We start from the raw sequence: 18,242 nt of genomic DNA, 5'->3' as shown, positions 1-18,242 counted from the left end.
GCAAAGCCTAAGAGGAAAAGTGGTCAGGAAAATGGAGGAAGGGATTGATGGCTTACTTCATCAATCCCCTTGGGGGAAATTCTTGTGGACAGGCAGGTACATTTAAGACACCAAGGGTGTCCCGAGGGATGTGGACAGATAAAACCTGAGCTAAGCTGAAACATCAACCCTGTGGTTCATTGACAACTGGTTGACAACCGGTCGACAGCGACCTCATAAATGTTACTCAGACATACAGTATTTCTTCGTTATTAGACACCAGTATATTCTTTTGTTAGGAGACCCTTTTGTGGATCATCTTGGTGGCCAAATGGTTATAGCACATGCTATTTAGGTACAGTGCCCTGAGATTGAGTCAAACTGGGGACCTTTGCTGCACATTCATACCTCTTTTGATAGTATCAAATAAAGGCAAAATACTGTATACAAATTAGCACACTGTTATTTTTCAAAGAAGACTCCAAAGGTCCATTCACTTTAATAGAAGTAAAAGAGATCCAGAACCATTTTCCCCTCAGAAACCTTATCTATGATCTGTTTTGTTCTTCAAATGTTCAGGTTTGTAGGCCGTCTTGGACACAAGGAATGAAGGTAGAAGTGAATGTGATGTGTGTTTGCAAGTCAGTTTCCATAATAAGAGCAAACGTGCTGGTGGCAAGAGAAACTGCACATAATATCTTATCTTATAACAGAGGATGTATAAATCCTTTCACATCTATGTCTGAGACGATGCAGATCTCAGTTATCATGTTATTAGCTGTGTGTCTAAAATACCCGGATTAACTGTCTGCAGAGTATGAATGCCAATTTTTAATTTACTTAAAATAACCATCCCTACTGGTAACTGTGGTAAATTACAGTTATCTAACCTTAGCTGGGTTTACTATGTGACTTTCTGGGTCTGTGCTGGAACAGACAGACAACAGGCAGTCGACAGATGGAGCTCACAGTGCAACAATTAGGATACTTACTTCTGGATATTATTTTGTGTTAACTTCAGTTCAATCAAACTGGATGACGTCAGTTTAAATGTGGGAATGCATCATTATGGTGTCTTTTCTGATCCAGCCACTGTTACTTTGCCTGTCTGGAGCCGTTTGCTGTGCACATGCATACTTGTGAGAAGCCTGGAAACCTAGTTACACGTATACGCGGCAAGACGAAATGGGTGTTACAGTTATTGGAGCGCATGGAAACACACTGATTTAACAAGACAGAACGGAGAAAGTGGGGGTGGCACGGGGCTCGAACAGATTTCACTCAGTGACAAACAGAATTAGAACTTCTCAGAGCATTAAGACACATCTGTATATTTTAAATCATACATTTATGGTTACTTAGGAAATACTGGGATTTTCTCCCACCAGTGTGCTGCTGGCAGTGTGTGTGCATACATGTGCTGCTCATGTGGACAGATTCAATTGCAGTACCATAGTTGTGAGCTTATTCTGCCAGGGCCCCAGAAGTTCCAAGGGCTATTTGAGCATTTAGGCTTGGTTTTAGGGTCAAGGTTACCATCAGGTTGAGGTTAGGGTAAAGGTTAGACATTGAGTTGTCATGGTTATTGTTAGTTTAAGTGGCTAGGCAGTGCATTATGTCCTCGCAACTCTAGAAATACACAATGTGTGTGTGTGTGTGTGTGTGTGTGTGTGTGTGTGTGTGTTTCTCCACCTCTATATTTAGTTAATCACTGTTTCCATTAAAGATGGCTAATAACATTTAGAGCTACTAGCAATTTACCTCTGCCCAATCACAGGACCATTCCACATCAAAACTAATCTCTTTTTAAGTGTGTGTGTGTGTGTGTGAAGGGGGGGGGGGTCAATAAAACCCTGCAATGATTTAGAAATTACACAGACAAAGAGCTAATTAATGTGCTGTTTTGCCTCCTTGTTGAACTCATGGAAACAGAAGTTCCTCACAGCACCAGAAAGAGACAGACTGGCAGTCGACTCTGTACGTTGTTCACCTCAATTTTCAGCCTTCCAGCACAATCTAAACCTATGTAATGTACCAAAGTCATAGAGTCATAATACAAGGAAGACGTGGTACAGGGGTTGTAGTCAGAAATATCTGCAATGTTAAATCAGTCCTTACAAAATTGTATTTTATGTGGCTATGAACCTTTTCTCCATAAATACTGATGCTATGTTTGCCTGCAGCAGAATCTCACTGAGCTGTTCTGTGCTGACCCATTTTGACAGACTAGCAATTAATCTTCGACAGGACACTTCAAGGAACGGTTTGGGTTTTGGAGTCTGGTGTTAATACCATGCTGAGATGCTTCTGTGTGTTACAGTAGGTCTTGGTCGCTACAGCTGCCGCTTCACATTAAAACATGCTGTATCTCAAACTTTACCCCAAAATAAGCTATACTAAGAGAAATCTAGGCCGAGATGTGCAGCCCTCAATCTATGTAAAGTGCTTGAAATATCATTTCTCTGTCAAAGTTACAGTGTATTTAAACAAATTCCATCAATCCCATCCCAAAATACAGATCAACCACACTCTGTTCTGTCCCTGAACACCTCACAGCACTCTGTTGCATCCCTAAACATCAGGTCATGCAATGCCTTCTATAGAGGCACAGTGTTACTTTTTTAACTTAATAAAAGTATAAAATAATATATGTTTATGCTGAACTCCTCGAGTCCTAATCCTGAGCAACTCGAACTCAAACTGTCTTCACATAAAATGTCCCCAACATCAATCACCAAGTGTTAAACCACGGCCGTAAAAGCAATTCAGCTAAATCAATGAAATGAAGCCAGTTCTGATATTACTACATGTAAATCAAAACGGTCGGATTAAACAGTAACAAAACACATTAAATGTATTTACTGGACAATCAAATACTCAAGTATGGAGACACACTCTAAACACAAGTCACTGCAGCTGCAATGAGCCGAGCGCTGCTCATGTTAGTCAGTTCATCAGAGCAGAACAAACGTGGCATTGATAATAAGCTCCACTGCACTGCTTTCATCCACTCGTCCTTCAAATAAAGAACTCTGCTTTTGTTTCTTAGCACATATTTGCAGGTGTGTGTGTGTGTGTTTCTTTTGGCCCTGTGCTTTTTCCCCGTTTAGAGCCAAAAAGTGAAAAGGAAAGAAAGAAAATGTAGCTGGAGAACAGGATGGTATTTAAAGAGGGGCAGAGTCTGGGAGCTTTAGCAGTTTAGGTCCATAAAGGTGTTTGGTCTGCTGCTAACAGGTTCACCATCGCTCTGTCCAGACTCAACACTACAATACTGTTAACCTACAAGTATGCTGTGTGTGTGTGTGTGTGTGTGTCTATAACACACTGTAAAGCCTCATATGAGCAGCTGGCTGAGTTACAACAGAGTGGCAGCAGTCTGTTCATTCCATTCATAAAGAGACTGGAAACGCACAAGCTGAGAGCACTTCACTCATCTCATCACGTTCGAGGGTTAGAAAGAAAAGACTAAATCACGGCCATGGAACATGCTCACTGCTCATTCGCTCACAGCTTTCTGTCCAAATAGTGAAAGAGGACAAGTTGAACAGTTCCCTTCGAAATCAGACAGAAATCCACGGCAACAGTTCCTTCTACACGGGTAGATCTGATGGTCGGACACCAGGTCCACAGCACAAGTGCAGCAAGTTAACCTCGCACAGGATCTGAATTCATGTTTATAACACTAGATACAAGATGACAACCCATCAAATGTACGCCACACAACAACAGCATGACCACAGCTGTTTGTTTGATCATTGGAACGAGGAATAAAAGGTTTAATACCTCAGCTTTATCATTCTAGGCACACTAGCAGCATAGTGTTTGTTTGACTTGGGTTTACTTTATATATTTCTTAAAGCATAAAAACAGGCTGTGTGTTGCGTTTAAACACATACAGTACATACAGCACATGACAACTAGACTGATTCAGGTTTTGTGACATGATTATGTAAAATGTAAATACCCCTCTGGAGTAGACACTGTGTGAGACTGCAGTAGTTCATAAAGGGTCTGTATCATACGATTGGCTAATTATAATCTCTGTTTTATGGCTACTCCTGTTTGCGCACTTTAACTTTCTAGTGCTTTGATAATGTCGATACATGTAGGAATGCAAACTTGTCACCTTTTGCTGAAATTAGGAATGAGGGGGGGGGGGGGGGGGGGGTCCAAATCATCTGCCAGTAGACATATTAATACTGCTGCTGTCTGGTGTGTGTCACTCTGTAACTACTAAGATCAAAATCAATTTTTCAGTTCTGGATCAGGACCTTTACTGTTTAATGTCCGTTAATGTTAATGTGTAAATACAGTCAAACACCACACGCACACTATGTACACATTAAATATAATACAGTCATTTTAGAATTAACACTACACACCAGAGCCCCTAAACTAAACGTAAGCACCCTAGTTTTACTAACTGTGTCCTCATTGGCCCCCCCTGGACTCCATACTAACTTACTTTGTCTTAAGCTGCAGCGTCTTGCAATATTTGTAACGAACCTGGTGCAAGGCCAGGATTTAAAAAGAGTTAAAAGCTGGGTTAAAAATCACACTGAAAAAATCTATAATAAGGTTTTTATTATAAATGAAATATAACATTTCTATTCTTGTTCTTGTTGTTCCTTTATTAAACAATAATAATCTTTCTAAAAGGGTCCTGGTGGAGATAAAATGTGATAACACTGCACTGAGTGGGACCATGGATGCAAATGAGCTATTGAGTCAAACTGGGCATAGTAACACAGATGCTGCCAATGTGAATATTGATTAGTGTGCACTGTCCCATGGAAATAAGTCCATGACTAAATAAACCCGTTACAGGCCAACATCAGAAAACAGACACAATAGATGGCACAACACAATTCATCAAAGGGGAATAGTGGTTTTAAAATCAGAAATCTAATTTCTAACACAAATAATATATTATTAATTAATATAGCATCCTTGAAATAGTTAATATTTCACAGTGGTGCCTCAAAAACTGCTGTCAACAAGCACAAAAGTAAAGACGTTGGTGAATTAAGATTCTAAAACATCCATTCACACACTAAAGTTACATGTTACATTGTACGTCTAATTCCAGACAACAAAAAAGGCCGTAACGGTCTACATGCAGCTTCTGAGGCGACCGCTTATGACAGGAGAAACACTGTAGGGAAGAGGAAAGAGATTTAAAGTGCAGCAGCTGCTCTGCAGACGTCTCCCCCATGCTCTTTACTGCCAGTGACAGTCAGTGCAGCTCTCCCACAGTCCTCACAGTGATGCACAGACACACCAACACCAACAGGAGACCGATCGACTGTAGCACACTTCGGGGCAGTCCAGTGTTTTCTCATATCGGATGATATGGGCAGAGCCCAGTCGTAACTGTTCACTTCAAACTGTCAACATGACTGCAAATGTGTCAGCATGATGCAACTACATCAGAGTTTCTGCACGTCCATTCTGCAGAGGGCTGTATGCATATGTCACTCCTCTGATGGGACATCTGTACAGTAGACGGTGCATTATGTCTCTACTGACAGCTCAGAAGTAAAAACTGGAGGTTAATATACTAAAGTTACAACGACAACATAGCTTCCTGCACAGAACAGAGCAATAAATCAACATAAATCCTGTGAAAAATGACAACAGGTGTTCCCGCGTGTCACAGTGTGTCTGTGAAACAACCACACGGAGTCGCCAGAGTCGGACATTTAAATGCCACAATAAGGGCTTTAAGCAAAATAACAGCTCCAGCACCTTTCCCGGCTCGGCCACACAACCTCGCTGTCTGTGCCGTGTGGCTGTGAGCATCATACACGAACACTCAAGCAACCTGTGACATTCAGAGCTGCGCAGGCCGGCTGTGGTGCTCACTGGCTTTCATGTCCTCCACACTGATAGACTAGAGTCACCTCCAGCGCTCCTTCACCTCCCACCCACCACTCTCATTCTTCCCTGTCTGTCCGTTTGTCTGTCGCCCAACAGGACGACCCTGTTAAATGCTAAATTGACAACCTTTCTCTGTGTCTGTGTTCCGACTGACGCTCCATCATCTTACAACACATTTTCTCACCCACTGCAAAAATAAAACAGTTGTTCCTGAAAGGTGCATTTGGAGCTACGTCATGAAACTGAAGGACCACTGCGACCTCGCTAGAGTCGAGACATTTCTGCCTAAAGAACCTTCTTTTCTAAAGCGCTTTATTTCTAATATGTGAGGAAGTGAAGGGGCCAACAATCACTGAGATGTTAGAGTAGAGGATGTACGGGAGAGATGCCTGAACTAAAAGTAGGAGTCAGCGAAAGGAGAGTTTTCCTACTTGAAGACAGAACAGTACGAAACACGACAATGAAATCACAAACATCCAAAACACTTCAAACATCTCACCGATTTAAAAGCAACACATCCAGCTAAAGGTCACTGTACATCACACTGCTTTTCACTTCACTCTGCTGGTTCTGTTTTCAGGCCAGCAAGTGCAGAGTTTCCCCCCTCTGCTGATCCCCCCCCCCCCCCCCCCCTAAACATGACACAACCCCATTACAGCTTCAGTCTGTATCGCGGCATTTATTCCAATACCTGTGCTACAGCCTCAGTGAATCAGCTGTCAGAGGCTCTTCTCGACAGTCACCCAGCCTGACCTACTTTGTTCAGCCAGGCCTGCTCATACAAATTACCTCCGTCTCCTGTGTTCCACTAGAAATACTCATGTGGAGAGGAGTGGGGGGAGGGGGGGGGGCAGCTATCTCACCTCAATTGTTCTGTGCTGCTATATCACAAAATGTCAGAAAATATGAGAAAGATGAAAAAAAAAAAGTGCCAAGACAATGAAAAAGACAACAGACAAAGGAGCGGGACGCGCTGTGGTTTGATGTCCTCTACTATAAAACACACCAGACAGAAAATGACTGAGAGCCCGGCCCCACTTTGACTTCTGTGGACCATGACAACAACAAGAGAGAGGCCACTCTATTGAGCGGACCGAGCAGCTGGATGGAGCGTGTTTCCTGGGACGAGGTCTGCTGCCGTCAGCCCAACAGAGGGGTTTTCCACATGCAGTCCAAATTATAAAAAAGAAGAAGTAGAAGAAGAAGAAGAAGAAGAAGAAAAAGGCCGGACGTACCATTTTAGAGTCGAGCTCGTGGTGCGGCTGCGCTAACACTTTATCTACGCTGGCAGCATCTGCGAAAGTGATGAAGCCAAAGCCCCTGTAGAGACACAACACACACAGGGACAGAGAAGAGAAGCAGGTGACATTTCTTCCAGAGCACTGTCGCGCTCCATCTGCACATATGTACGTTCTCCTACTGCCTCCTTTTACTTTCCTGTCCTCAGATTATTACAACAGCATTATCTATACACTAACTGTGTTTCAGCTGAAATGACCTTTAAATTGCTTCTTCTTTTTTTTTTTTTTTTTTTTTTTGCTTTGATTTGAAACACGGTGACCTTTCGGAATAGTTTGCACCATAACAAATGAGGGAAACGGCAGCAGAGGGAATAGTGGTCACAGCTCCATGGTCAATGTCAAACTGCATTATCCTCTCACTCAGCAGCAAATCCAGGTAGACGGCGGCACAGTGTTAAGATCACTATGTCTCACTGCTGTTTTCTGTGCGTGTGTGTTTGTGTGTGTGTGTGTGTGTGTGTGGGAGTCTTTCTTTACCTGGAACGTTTTGTGGTGGGGTCTCTCATCACCATACATTCTCTGATTTCTCCGAATTTACTAAAATAATCTCTAAGGCTGTCTGTGAAGGAGAAGCAGAGACACAGAGGGTTCAGGTTTCCTCGTTGAACAAATCAAATCCAAACAGATGGAATGTCAATGTCACTGTGTTGCACAGGGGGCGAACGGACGTGCGCTGCGTGCGCCGCGCTGCGCTGCGTACGCAGCGCCGCTCAGGACGCCGTTCTTACCTGGTGAAGTTTGCCAGCTGAGGCCCCCGATAAACATTTTCCTGCCAAGAGGGAGAGAGAAAAGCAACAGAAGTCAGTCCAGATTTCACATCGGCCATTTTGACGTTGAGCTGAACAACTTGACCGGCGGGAGACACGTGAAAAGGAAAAATAAGAGCCGGGGACAAAAATAGAGGCGGTGCAGCGGCGACGCAGCCCGACAGCCTGCAGCTGAGCAGCAGCAGCAGCAGCAGCCGTCCCCTGCTCTCTGCTGTGGACCGAGGCTCACGCCAACTTCCATTCAAAACATCTGGCAGTAAACGCCTGGCGGCTCCGCGGCAGGTGGACTTGACGCGTAGATCCAAACTTCGGCTTCTGAACTATTGGCACGAACTCGGGTTTCAGTTCGGCGTGCACGCAGTGAGCCGTGACGGACTCATATCAGCTTAGTTGAACTTTTAAAAAGAGGCTCAAGTGTTAAAGAACTAAGCCTCCTCCATCAAAACACGGCTCAGTGGGTGGTAAAACCGAGCGCAAACCGAATGCGTCGTTCGCGCGTTACTCGGATCAAGTGCGGCGGAGCGCACGAAACAACTGACCGATCACAGCAGAGACAGCTTTACCTGTATAAAAGAGCTCAGCCACAATCGTTAACCCTGTGTGTTATAGCCAGCATGTGCAGCAGCGTTCAACTCCCACATTTCTAAACCAAGTTTGGCGTGTGCTCTCTCCATGCGCGCAATAACGGCACACGCTGGAACCTGCCAGGCGTGCACACTGCAAAAAAGGGGCAGGCCCGTTTGATAATATAACCAAACAAAGGTGTAGTTGTCCGGACCCGGAAGGCAGCGGGACTGACAGTGCGGATTGGAGCTGCAAATGTGCAGTTTTGAAAAGAACAAATCATGTGTGACAAACGCGGCGTTTGTGTTGCCAGGCTGTAACCTTACCCCGGGTCGTGCTGCGGATCGCTCGGGCTTCCAGACGTGGCTTGGCTCCCGTCTCCTTCCATATCTGACCCAGCTACAGGCAGCGACTAACGGACGCACACAGAAGGTCGGTCGGCACACGGAGCGCAGCTACAGTGTCAGCGAGCCGGGGAATGCAGCGCTCCGTCACACGTGGGATCAGTTCGGTCTGTGGTCCCTCCTCCACCGTCACCGACAAACAGAGCTGACGTCAGTTGTCCACAACCCGCCCACATTGATAGAACTGTACATTCTGTCAGATTTTTCCATTAAACGACAACATGTGGAGAGATGGATTTAAAATGGACCCACCCTGTGACAGTGGAAGCTGTGGGACTGCAGGTAGCAGGTGTGTCCCACAAGCAGTCTCAGACCAATACCTGTGCTACTCACCACTGGACATGTAACTACATTATTAGTGAACATGCATATGCAAGACAGTTGATCAGAATTCACTCAAAACCATCCATTTCACTAAACTATAACATATTCATGCATTATGATCATTAATGTGCTCATAACACCTTCTTAAAGTTCACTGTAAATCATACAGGAATGGAATCCGTTTTTTTTTAATTAGCTAAATATCTGAGCTTTATATTTTCTAGTTAATTCTACTTAAAATGTCACAATTAATAAGCAGTGTTTAGTATTTTAACTCCAAATGATGAGCTGGACGACCGAACTTCCTGCATCAACTCATTCAATTCACTTGTGTTGTGTTTGCAGTGCAGAGCAAGTGGTATGATTACAAATGACACTTTCTAACTCTGATTTCCTGAAGTAAAAAAGTGTGGTCCAACAACACAAAGCTGTGTTTTTAACTCTTCACGATGTTGTGCTGAGCGGACCAGCTGAGAGGAAGCACCCCATCGCTCACTGTTACTCACACAGTTTACCTGCTGTGTACACACCTGAGCTCACACAGACATTAAACAGACTTTGTATTGGGGGGGGCTCACATAAAGTTCAGGTAATCTCCGAACTGAATAACTCGGATATTTGTGTTCTCACCCAGGTGAAGTCCAAAAGTTCAGGGTGTCTTTGCATGTGTGAAAGCAGCTTAAGAGAAGTGTTCATGCGGCATAACAGAGATTTTTAACATTTTCCTGGATTAAAGGAGCAAATTGCATTTCTTGACTCGGTGTTAACTTATGAAGCAACTCTTTCTGTTAGTAGTACATGAATAGTACATGAAAATAATAACATAAGTAGCAGCCTGCACCTCAGTGGTGTGTGTTCTAGTTCAAGATGTCGCTCAGGTCCGTGTGATTGAAAAAAGGGAATTTATCAAAACAATGTGTGACTTCTTACTTTACTTTAGTTTAGTCTTACTTCTATGAAGTTTGTGACTCAAGAGGCAAATTTAAGAACTAATAGATGGGAAGTCTTTCACAGGATTTCTAAAGCACTGACATCACTTCCAGGTTAAATGTTTTTCCAGTCAGGATGTTCACTTATTGTTGGTATGAAAGAATTAACGTGAAATATAGTGATGGTTTGCTCTTGTTAGTATTTTTGTTGTGAAAATAATTTCATTAAACTGCTTTAAATAGAAGTAGTTAGTTAGTTAGTTGGCTAACTTAGTTAGGTAGTAATGTTACATTACATTTCAGGGTTGTCCACCAAACAGCATCATTAAGGAGAGTTCCAAAATACTTTAAATAATCGATCAACCACAGCTTTCAAGGAGGGACCAGCCATAAACGTGAAAAGTGCGAAAGCTACATTTTAGACAGGGGTAGTGTGGCAGGAGTTGACCTGTGACCACTGATGACAGGTACACTGACTTTTCTTGCATTGACTTTTACATTGAGGTTGAGGTATTTGGGGTCACAGACACAGTTAAAATAGTGAACAGTTAATGTTGTGAAATGGTCCTGAATAATAAACACAACCTTTTCACACTGTATTTTGATCCATCCAATCCTACTGAATAACACTACCTTAGATCAGTACATCACCTGACATTTACTTTTTCTTGAAACATAATAACAAGATGGTGGGTAGAGTGGTCATCCATCAACAGAGGGATTTTGAGGCCCGACTTTACCTACTATATCTCAAAATGTTCCTAACACTGAACACAACACTGAACCACCAAGTCAGTGCCAGTCCCTAGCCCAGCAAAGTGGGCAGAGTTGTGTCAAGAAGAGCACCAGTTAAAACCCAAATCAACATGTGAATCAGTGGTGATGTGTTGTTTGGGATAAGCTGGATAAGAAACCAGAAGAAGACCTAACAGCAATATGTTACTGTTGGTTATGATAACCTTATAGACCAAACAAAATATGGACTCGTTTTCATGATGTCAGTCTCCTTCTGTCAGTATAAACTGCAGTTCTGCATCAAAGTAACAGTAACAGGCGCCTTGAGGTGGACAAAAAGTCGGAGAGCTGACAAATAAATAAGCAGTTAGACGTATTCTTCTCTGTCCAGTTTTACTCTGTCAGTCATCCCACAGTATTCTTGCACTGTGCTGTATGTTTAACCTTTGAGAGCTGATTTTGTTATCAAAGATATTTAAGCAATATTATAATTAATTAATTATCATCAAGCACAAACTGAGCTCTGTCAGGGAGAAGACAGGCTAGAAGGGGCAGGTGTTCTATAAGAATGATGCACTGGTGCCACCAATAACAACATACTGTAAATAACCATTACCCTGATAACCTACATCTACACTGGATGAGCAGACAGCGCTCACGTTGCCATCTGTGCAAATGGCTGGCATCCACACAGAGATAGTACTTCCTGGTTACTTTACCATTGTCCCTGGTGACTGAGAGTTGTTGGAGCAAAGGGTTTGAGTTAATGTAAGTAGTAGTAACATTTGTTCTGATAATGCAACAAAGGGAGAGAGCTGCTGGGGGTTGTCCTTTTGTCCCTGTGACTAGTGGCTGGACAGTGTAGTGGTAAGATTGCTGCCCTTCCTGTGGGAGACTGGGCCTTCAAATCCTGGCTGTGGCCCACCTCCAGTAGGTGTCCTTAGGCAAGACCTCCTTGCGCTTACTGTGCCTTGTACTTGTAAGTTGCTTTGGAAGTGTCTGCTAAATGACTACATTTTTCCACTCACCCCAACCGGTCAGGGCAGATGGCCGCCCACCCTGAGCCTGGTTCTGCTGGAGGTTTCTCCCTCTAAAGGGAGTTTTTCCCCTCACCTAGTGCTTGCTAACGTGGGGTTGTTGGGTATTCTATATGATTCTGTATACAGTAATATTTTGTAAGGTCTCAAACATTAAACACTGTAAAGTGCCTTGAGATAAAATCCATTGTGGTTTGGTGCTATACAATTACAATTGAATTGAATTAAATGTAAATGCCTTTTTTATCTGGCTTATCTATCTAACTTTTAAGTTAGCCCTGCTCAGGACTGTCTATCACATTCTCAACCTTCTTTATTAAGCTCTGCATGTACAGACCAGTAGATGAGAGGTTGTGTCAGGAATATGGGTGGGTGTGGGTATTTGTAGTGGAACAGAACACACTCCAGACTGCACTCAGTCACACCTATCAGCGATGCTTTTCTGCTTGGCTTTAAGTTCCTCTTCAAGGTTAACAAAACTGGCCCTGAATTTGGACAATTTGGATTGATTTTACCACAAAAATGTACCTGCTCTTTACCACATTCAGAAATCCACTTAGAAATCACACAAACAAACTTATTTTCTCTATACTTTCAGGCAATCATTGCACTCTGAGGTTTGGTAATAATTCTTACTCAATATACTGTATACCATCATAACATGCAGGGAGGCACCTGATCAGTCTCAATTCACTCTGCAGCTTGACATGAGTCCAAATGTACAGTTAGAGTCATACACTTAGAGACAAGAAGAACAAGGAGTTCTGCAGCAGATGGCATGTCCTCACGAAGAGCCTTTATCTCGACATCTTGGAGTCAATCTGGGATTAGATGAAGAGACAGAAGATACAGACGAAACCCACATAAGAACTGTGTAAACCCTGAAATGCTCCTGGGAAACGTTCTCCATTTGCACACAAACAGTCGAATAGTGGTGTCAAAAACTCTATCGAAATAGGGTTCACAAACTTTTAAATGCAGTTGTATTATTGTAGGCACAGTGTTTTTAAAATGAGTGTCATTTCAGAGATGATCAGTTAAAATAAATTGGATCTAGGTAAGAGACAGAGAACGCTTCTTGTTCTTAGAAACAACATTTGAGGAAACTGTAATAATGTAGTGGAAAAATATCCATCTCACTCTTTTAGTTCAATAAATAAAAGGTGAAGTCTTGTGTCTGTAATCAGATGTATTAAATGAATCAATATGATGCAACTGCCAAGGCCAGGGAAACGTCATCATTAACTGATGTTTGATCACTCAAACAGCTAAAAGTGAGAACATCAACAACATAAAGATTAAATGCTTTGCTTAATTAAACTTTCCAGTTGAACCTGGCTTCACCTATTCAGCTATGAAGTTCACACTAAAGGGATATAATTCTAAATAAGAGAGTATCACACGCATCATGGAACACGTAAAGAGTCGAGCATTTATTATGGCATCATATTGGGGTTTATATCTGGTCATTGCAGCTGCAAGTAGTTTAATTAGCCATGTCAAAATTTGAAAATTGAATCAGCAACCTAAAGTAGAAGAAACCCGCTCCTCATTTCCTTATTGTTTCCTTAGTATATTTACTAACAGCACACTTCTTCTTATTCTCTGCCGCATCATCTCGAGTGTTTTCTCAGCCGTAGTGTTTGACTGTGAGTTGAAAACTGGAAATGAAGTCCAACATTTTATCGACCCATCTATCCTCCCACATCAATGTCCCCTGAAAAGTGGACTTTATCACTCTATAACTACAGTCCTGCAGGCCCCTGTTAAAAACATGTATTCAGTGGTGACAATGACTTGTTTGACTGTGACTATGAGATTTTACAGGATTCATCAAGATGATAGGTAAACCCGAAGGTGCTGTTCAGTGGAACAGGACTCATTGGTTTAGCTTTTTGACTACTAGCTGACTGGTTGCTAGTCTCAGGGAGTTCACTCGAGTGGAGTAGTTACATACAGTAGTTATGCCTTGAGGTCACCTGTGCTTCGTGCCCCAACGGACCATCATGTGTGTTCATAGGACCACATGTAAAAGCGTGAAGAGCTGTTAAACCACCTGGGAGTGGGAGATGGTGGAATTGTAGACCACTACCTTGTGTTGTGTGAGGCTTGTTCCATATAGACACACAGATGGGCAGAGTGTGTACATGCCAGTCTTCAGAGGTACATTTCCAGGATTATCTCTGAATACATGGGATGTAGATGAAGATTAGCTTTAAGATAAGTCTTGTACAATACATCAGAGGGCAGCGTTTCTGTTTCATAACGTATATGCTGCCTTACAAACAATAATATGAACTAATTACATTGATCTGTAAAATGAACACACAGTCTCTGTTGTAATAGTGCTGCAGAGCCCTCCATACCTTTGTCTCCAGCAGTGGAAACAGCTGGGTGGGCAGACAGGAATGTGAAAGTGAGAGCTCAATTAAAGCTGGCTGCTCCTCTCTGCCTCTCGTCATGCTACAGTGATTGCTGTTTGTTTCCTCCCTGAGAGAGACAGAGAGAGAGAGAGAGACAGTGAGTGACCTTTAGCCACCCTATACATGCCTCATCTCTCCTCGTGATCTCTCTCTCTGCCTTAAAGGAACAATTTATCCTGTCATATATAAGCAATTTGTGTTGGTTTGTGTTTGTAGGTCACCAGCCACACTGGCTTCACTACATCATATCATTTGTAGAAAAACACACTAGGTCTGAAAATTCCAGGGTGCTTGAGTTCAAGGTGTGAGAGCTCTGACATGATTAGTTCACATGATTTACTCACTCTTCTTTTCCTGACAAGCTACTTGTGTTTGTGCAAATCAGGACTGAAATGGTGCCATGTTGCAGCATTACATTAGGAGCCAATTAGCCACAAGTATTGAGTATTACTGCTTATTAGAGATTTTAAGAGACGTTTCTGCATGCTGCTTTAGAGGCTCCTTGGCTAAATGTGCAATATTGCTTGATGTAGTACCCCTGTAGTGTCAAAAATGACTACTGAGGGGGGTGGTGGAGGTCTCCTAACAGTCGGACTTGCCCAGAAGAACTCCAGTGAAAGTGGATGCTTGAATCACCTCCACTCAGCTGTTGTATGTACAGTATGAATGTACCGAAAGAAAACCGAGTGGGGCTGTTGCTCATTAAACCCTACATTTCAGTTTTGAGTTACTGTTCAGGCGCTTTCATTTTCTATGCACTTACAAAGTAAGGTCACATAATTTTCCAAACATTACTTTGCTCAGTCTAAAGGGAGAGTCTTTGCCACATTTCACACCGGTGTCCATTTGTGTCCACTCTCTCACATCTCAAATTCAAAATTATTTAAATCTGAATTTGGTCTTAGGGAGCAGAAAGGTCCAATCTGTCTATCCCTCCATGAAAGTTTTAATAAAGTAAATGCTAAATAAGGCATTATATGAAGATTAGAGAAGAGTTGTTCACATGTTAACACTCAGCTTCAGTTTTTCTGATCTGTTTTCACCAGAGCAGATCAGAATTGAATTTCTATCCAAGCAGCTAAACATTAACAGATGAGCCTGAATAGCACGTCTTTGTCGTCGTTAGTTGAGCAGGCGAGGAGTCTTGAAACCCTGGGGATGTTGAACAAATTGGAGGAGCTATTAGGATGTTTTCATAAGAAGCCTTTCTCTCAGATCAAACCAGGAAACACAGATAAGAAGATCCCCCAAGTATTCCTCTTCCTTCTGAGGATGAATACAGAAGACTGGCCTGCTATCAAATGCAAAGATAATAAGAGATGACAAACTGTGACTTAATTAATCATCGGGCTTCTTGGAGGAGTCCGTTTTCCCACACATTTCATATCTTTGGTCTACAGATGCCAGCTGCTGGGACTGAAGTCACACAAAGCAACACAAAGAGTACAACTATGGTTTTTGTCTTTTCCGTTCTTAAATGTGAAATACTAGCACTGTGAGCAGGGGCATTTCTTCCATGTTTGTTTTCCTTCCTGACTGAGGTAATCTGGCAACGTTCATAGTCTTCCCTCCTGTTTGAGTGCATTTAGAGATGCTCAGTTGGATTTTGTGCACTGCAGCGCCCCCTCCTGGCAATTCAACCGCACTTCCCACACAGCAAGATTGTTTAATAAATAATTACAGGATCAAGACAACGAGACCCACCTCTCCCACAGGAGAGCTGAAAGAATATAGGAAAACCTGCTCAGTCATTTTGTGTACGTATGTTTTTAATGCTAGGGTCAAATTGTTAATTAACTAAACCAATTACTGCTTCTCTGATGATTTGATTCCTGCAGCTTGTGACAATTACAACAATAAAGTAACTATACAATGTTCAAATAAGTCAGCTGACATACTATTAAGTCAACAACCTGAACATGAATGAGTAAGATAATTGAGCTTAACTGCTGTTGATACTGTGTTTAACTACTATTTGCCACTTTCCACTCTATAACTTCCAGTTATCTGGAGTCAGAAAGTGTGAGGGTAGAATTCAAAGTGGACGATACAGCAGTGCAGCATGAGACTGTGATTAGTTCATTAAAATTTATGCATTGCTAGACCAACTCATAACTTCCTGTTGTCTCCTGCTGAGTATTTATGTTGTAACAACGGTGTGCACTAGATTTGACTGTCTGCAGAGTTATGACTGCAACATAAAACCTATTAATTTATGCTTTTTGACTTTGTTTTTCACTTGACAGCGACTCAGCAACTGTTCACTGATGCTGCCTCAGTGTTTAATGACGACACAAATAGGGGAGCAGGGGAGGGTGGAGCTGCCCTGGAAGGAGACGGAGGTGACTCTCGTGGTATCTTTCTGTCTGTTAGAGGACATAGAGTTACAGAATCGTTACTTGTCTGTCACCGGCAAACGCAGCCAGGACAAGGAGATGTAAAATTCAGTGGTTGCACAAAATCTGTCGTTCAAAAAAGGCACTTGAAAACCCACCTGCAGGTTGACCACCTGGGGTCCATCTGCATTCGCACCTGCAGAACAGAAACACAGGTGGAGTACGTAGAGATAATTCTCACTCTGCAGAAAGATGATGGTCAAAAAATAGATGTAAGGAAGTAATAATGATAAGTAAATAAAGCTGCAGAGTGCAAGGCAGTGCAATTAACATGCACAATAATGTGCAGTATTCTCTCTGTGTTGCAGTAATCACATAGCATTGTGTTCTTCAGTAACTCCCTGTTTTACATTTGGTTCTGTTTTATTTTATCTGTGTTCAGTCTGCTTCTTCCTTTATTGTCTAGTGAATCATATCTGTGTTTACACTTTTTAGAGAAGTTTCTTGCAAAACTCATAGTTGCAAACAGCATAACTTCCAATCCAACAGACTGTACAGTCACCCACTGTTAACATGTCTCCTCCTTGGTAAATACGTGTGCAAAGAGCAGGGAGTCACACCTTGGAAATGCTCACACAAGAAAAAGAGAATGAGTCACGGCTGCTTATGAAAAGCATTCCTCAAAATGCGGCTATTTTATTAATGGACACTTTTCCAGCTGAGGATGAAATGCACTGCTGTGCGTGTGCGATCAGCGGCGTTGTGGGCTGCCTGTTGACTCTACTTCAGCTCAATGACAGACACACACAAAGACATTTAGCTCAAATCAAACTGTATCCTGCTTTTCCTCCGTGGAACAGGAACATGAATGAAGCCCTTAAGAGCTGTTAGTTGTCATTGTAATGGACTTCCATCAAAGAGCTGTGGCTCTGCACATCAAAGCAGAGCTTCATCTAACAGCTGCCAGAGACAGCCCTGCACGTGGGCTAGTCTGCCAGAAGACTCGGAAATAGACTCGGAGTGGTATCTGTCGCCGATACACAAAAGGACTCAAACACACACTTTCAGCGACACAGTGCTTTTCGTGTCTAAAGGACACAGACAGTATGGGATACTCTATGTTACTTTTAGTAGCAACAAATCCCATAAAAACATCCCATGATATATGAAAGCATGTATCCATGCACTGTTCCATCACTCAGCTACGTTTACCCACTTACCTTTCAGGGCTACATGCGGTCTGGAGCTGATCTCAAATGACTTCACGCGGGAGGTGCTATTTGCACACTGGTAAAAGTGATATCAGCTGATGGTATGTTTGTTTCTGTCAACACCAATAAAAGCTTTTTCACACCTAGTTTTTTTCTGAGTGGAAAGTATATAAAACCTAGAATTTAAAAAATCTGACAGACACAGTAAGAGACTGATAAACACTGTTTACCATAGCTATATGTGCTTTGCTTGCCACTGCTCCGTTCAGCACTCTAACTTCATACAACCCTGCATCTACATTGTTATTTTAAACTAGTACCTCCACCTGTCCACAGCCTTGGTTAAGACGCA

At 42.5% G+C, this 18,242-nt stretch overlaps 1 protein-coding gene across 8 annotated transcripts in view; it reads right to left on the bottom strand.

The window, feature by feature from the left end:
- The window catches only part of LOC113148183 (RNA-binding protein Musashi homolog 2-like), a 200,322-nt gene extending 191,056 nt beyond the window's left edge, over positions 1-9,266 (bottom strand). For 7 of the 8 annotated variants that reach the window (XM_026339772.1, XM_026339754.1, XM_026339780.1 and 4 more), the window contains exons 1-4: positions 8,818-9,266; positions 7,889-7,929; positions 7,638-7,719; positions 7,095-7,179 (exon numbers count right to left, since the gene is read on the bottom strand). In XM_026339772.1, the coding sequence (XP_026195557.1) occupies positions 7,095-7,179; positions 7,638-7,719; positions 7,889-7,929; positions 8,818-8,879 (270 nt within the window). In that variant the 5' untranslated portion in view covers positions 8,880-9,266. Of the gene's footprint in view, positions 1-7,094; positions 7,180-7,637; positions 7,720-7,888; positions 7,930-8,490; positions 8,796-8,817 lie in introns of those variants that run through there. The other variant, XM_026339790.1, reaches the window with a different exon arrangement.
- Between the last annotated feature and the right edge of the window lie 8,976 nt (positions 9,267-18,242).

Source organism: Anabas testudineus, chromosome 13, assembly GCF_900324465.2.
Source record: "Anabas testudineus chromosome 13, fAnaTes1.2, whole genome shotgun sequence".
NCBI classification, from domain to species: domain Eukaryota; kingdom Metazoa; phylum Chordata; class Actinopteri; order Anabantiformes; family Anabantidae; genus Anabas; species Anabas testudineus.
Note: the sequence above shows the minus strand (reverse complement) of the source record. Positions and strands in the feature narration are given on the sequence as shown.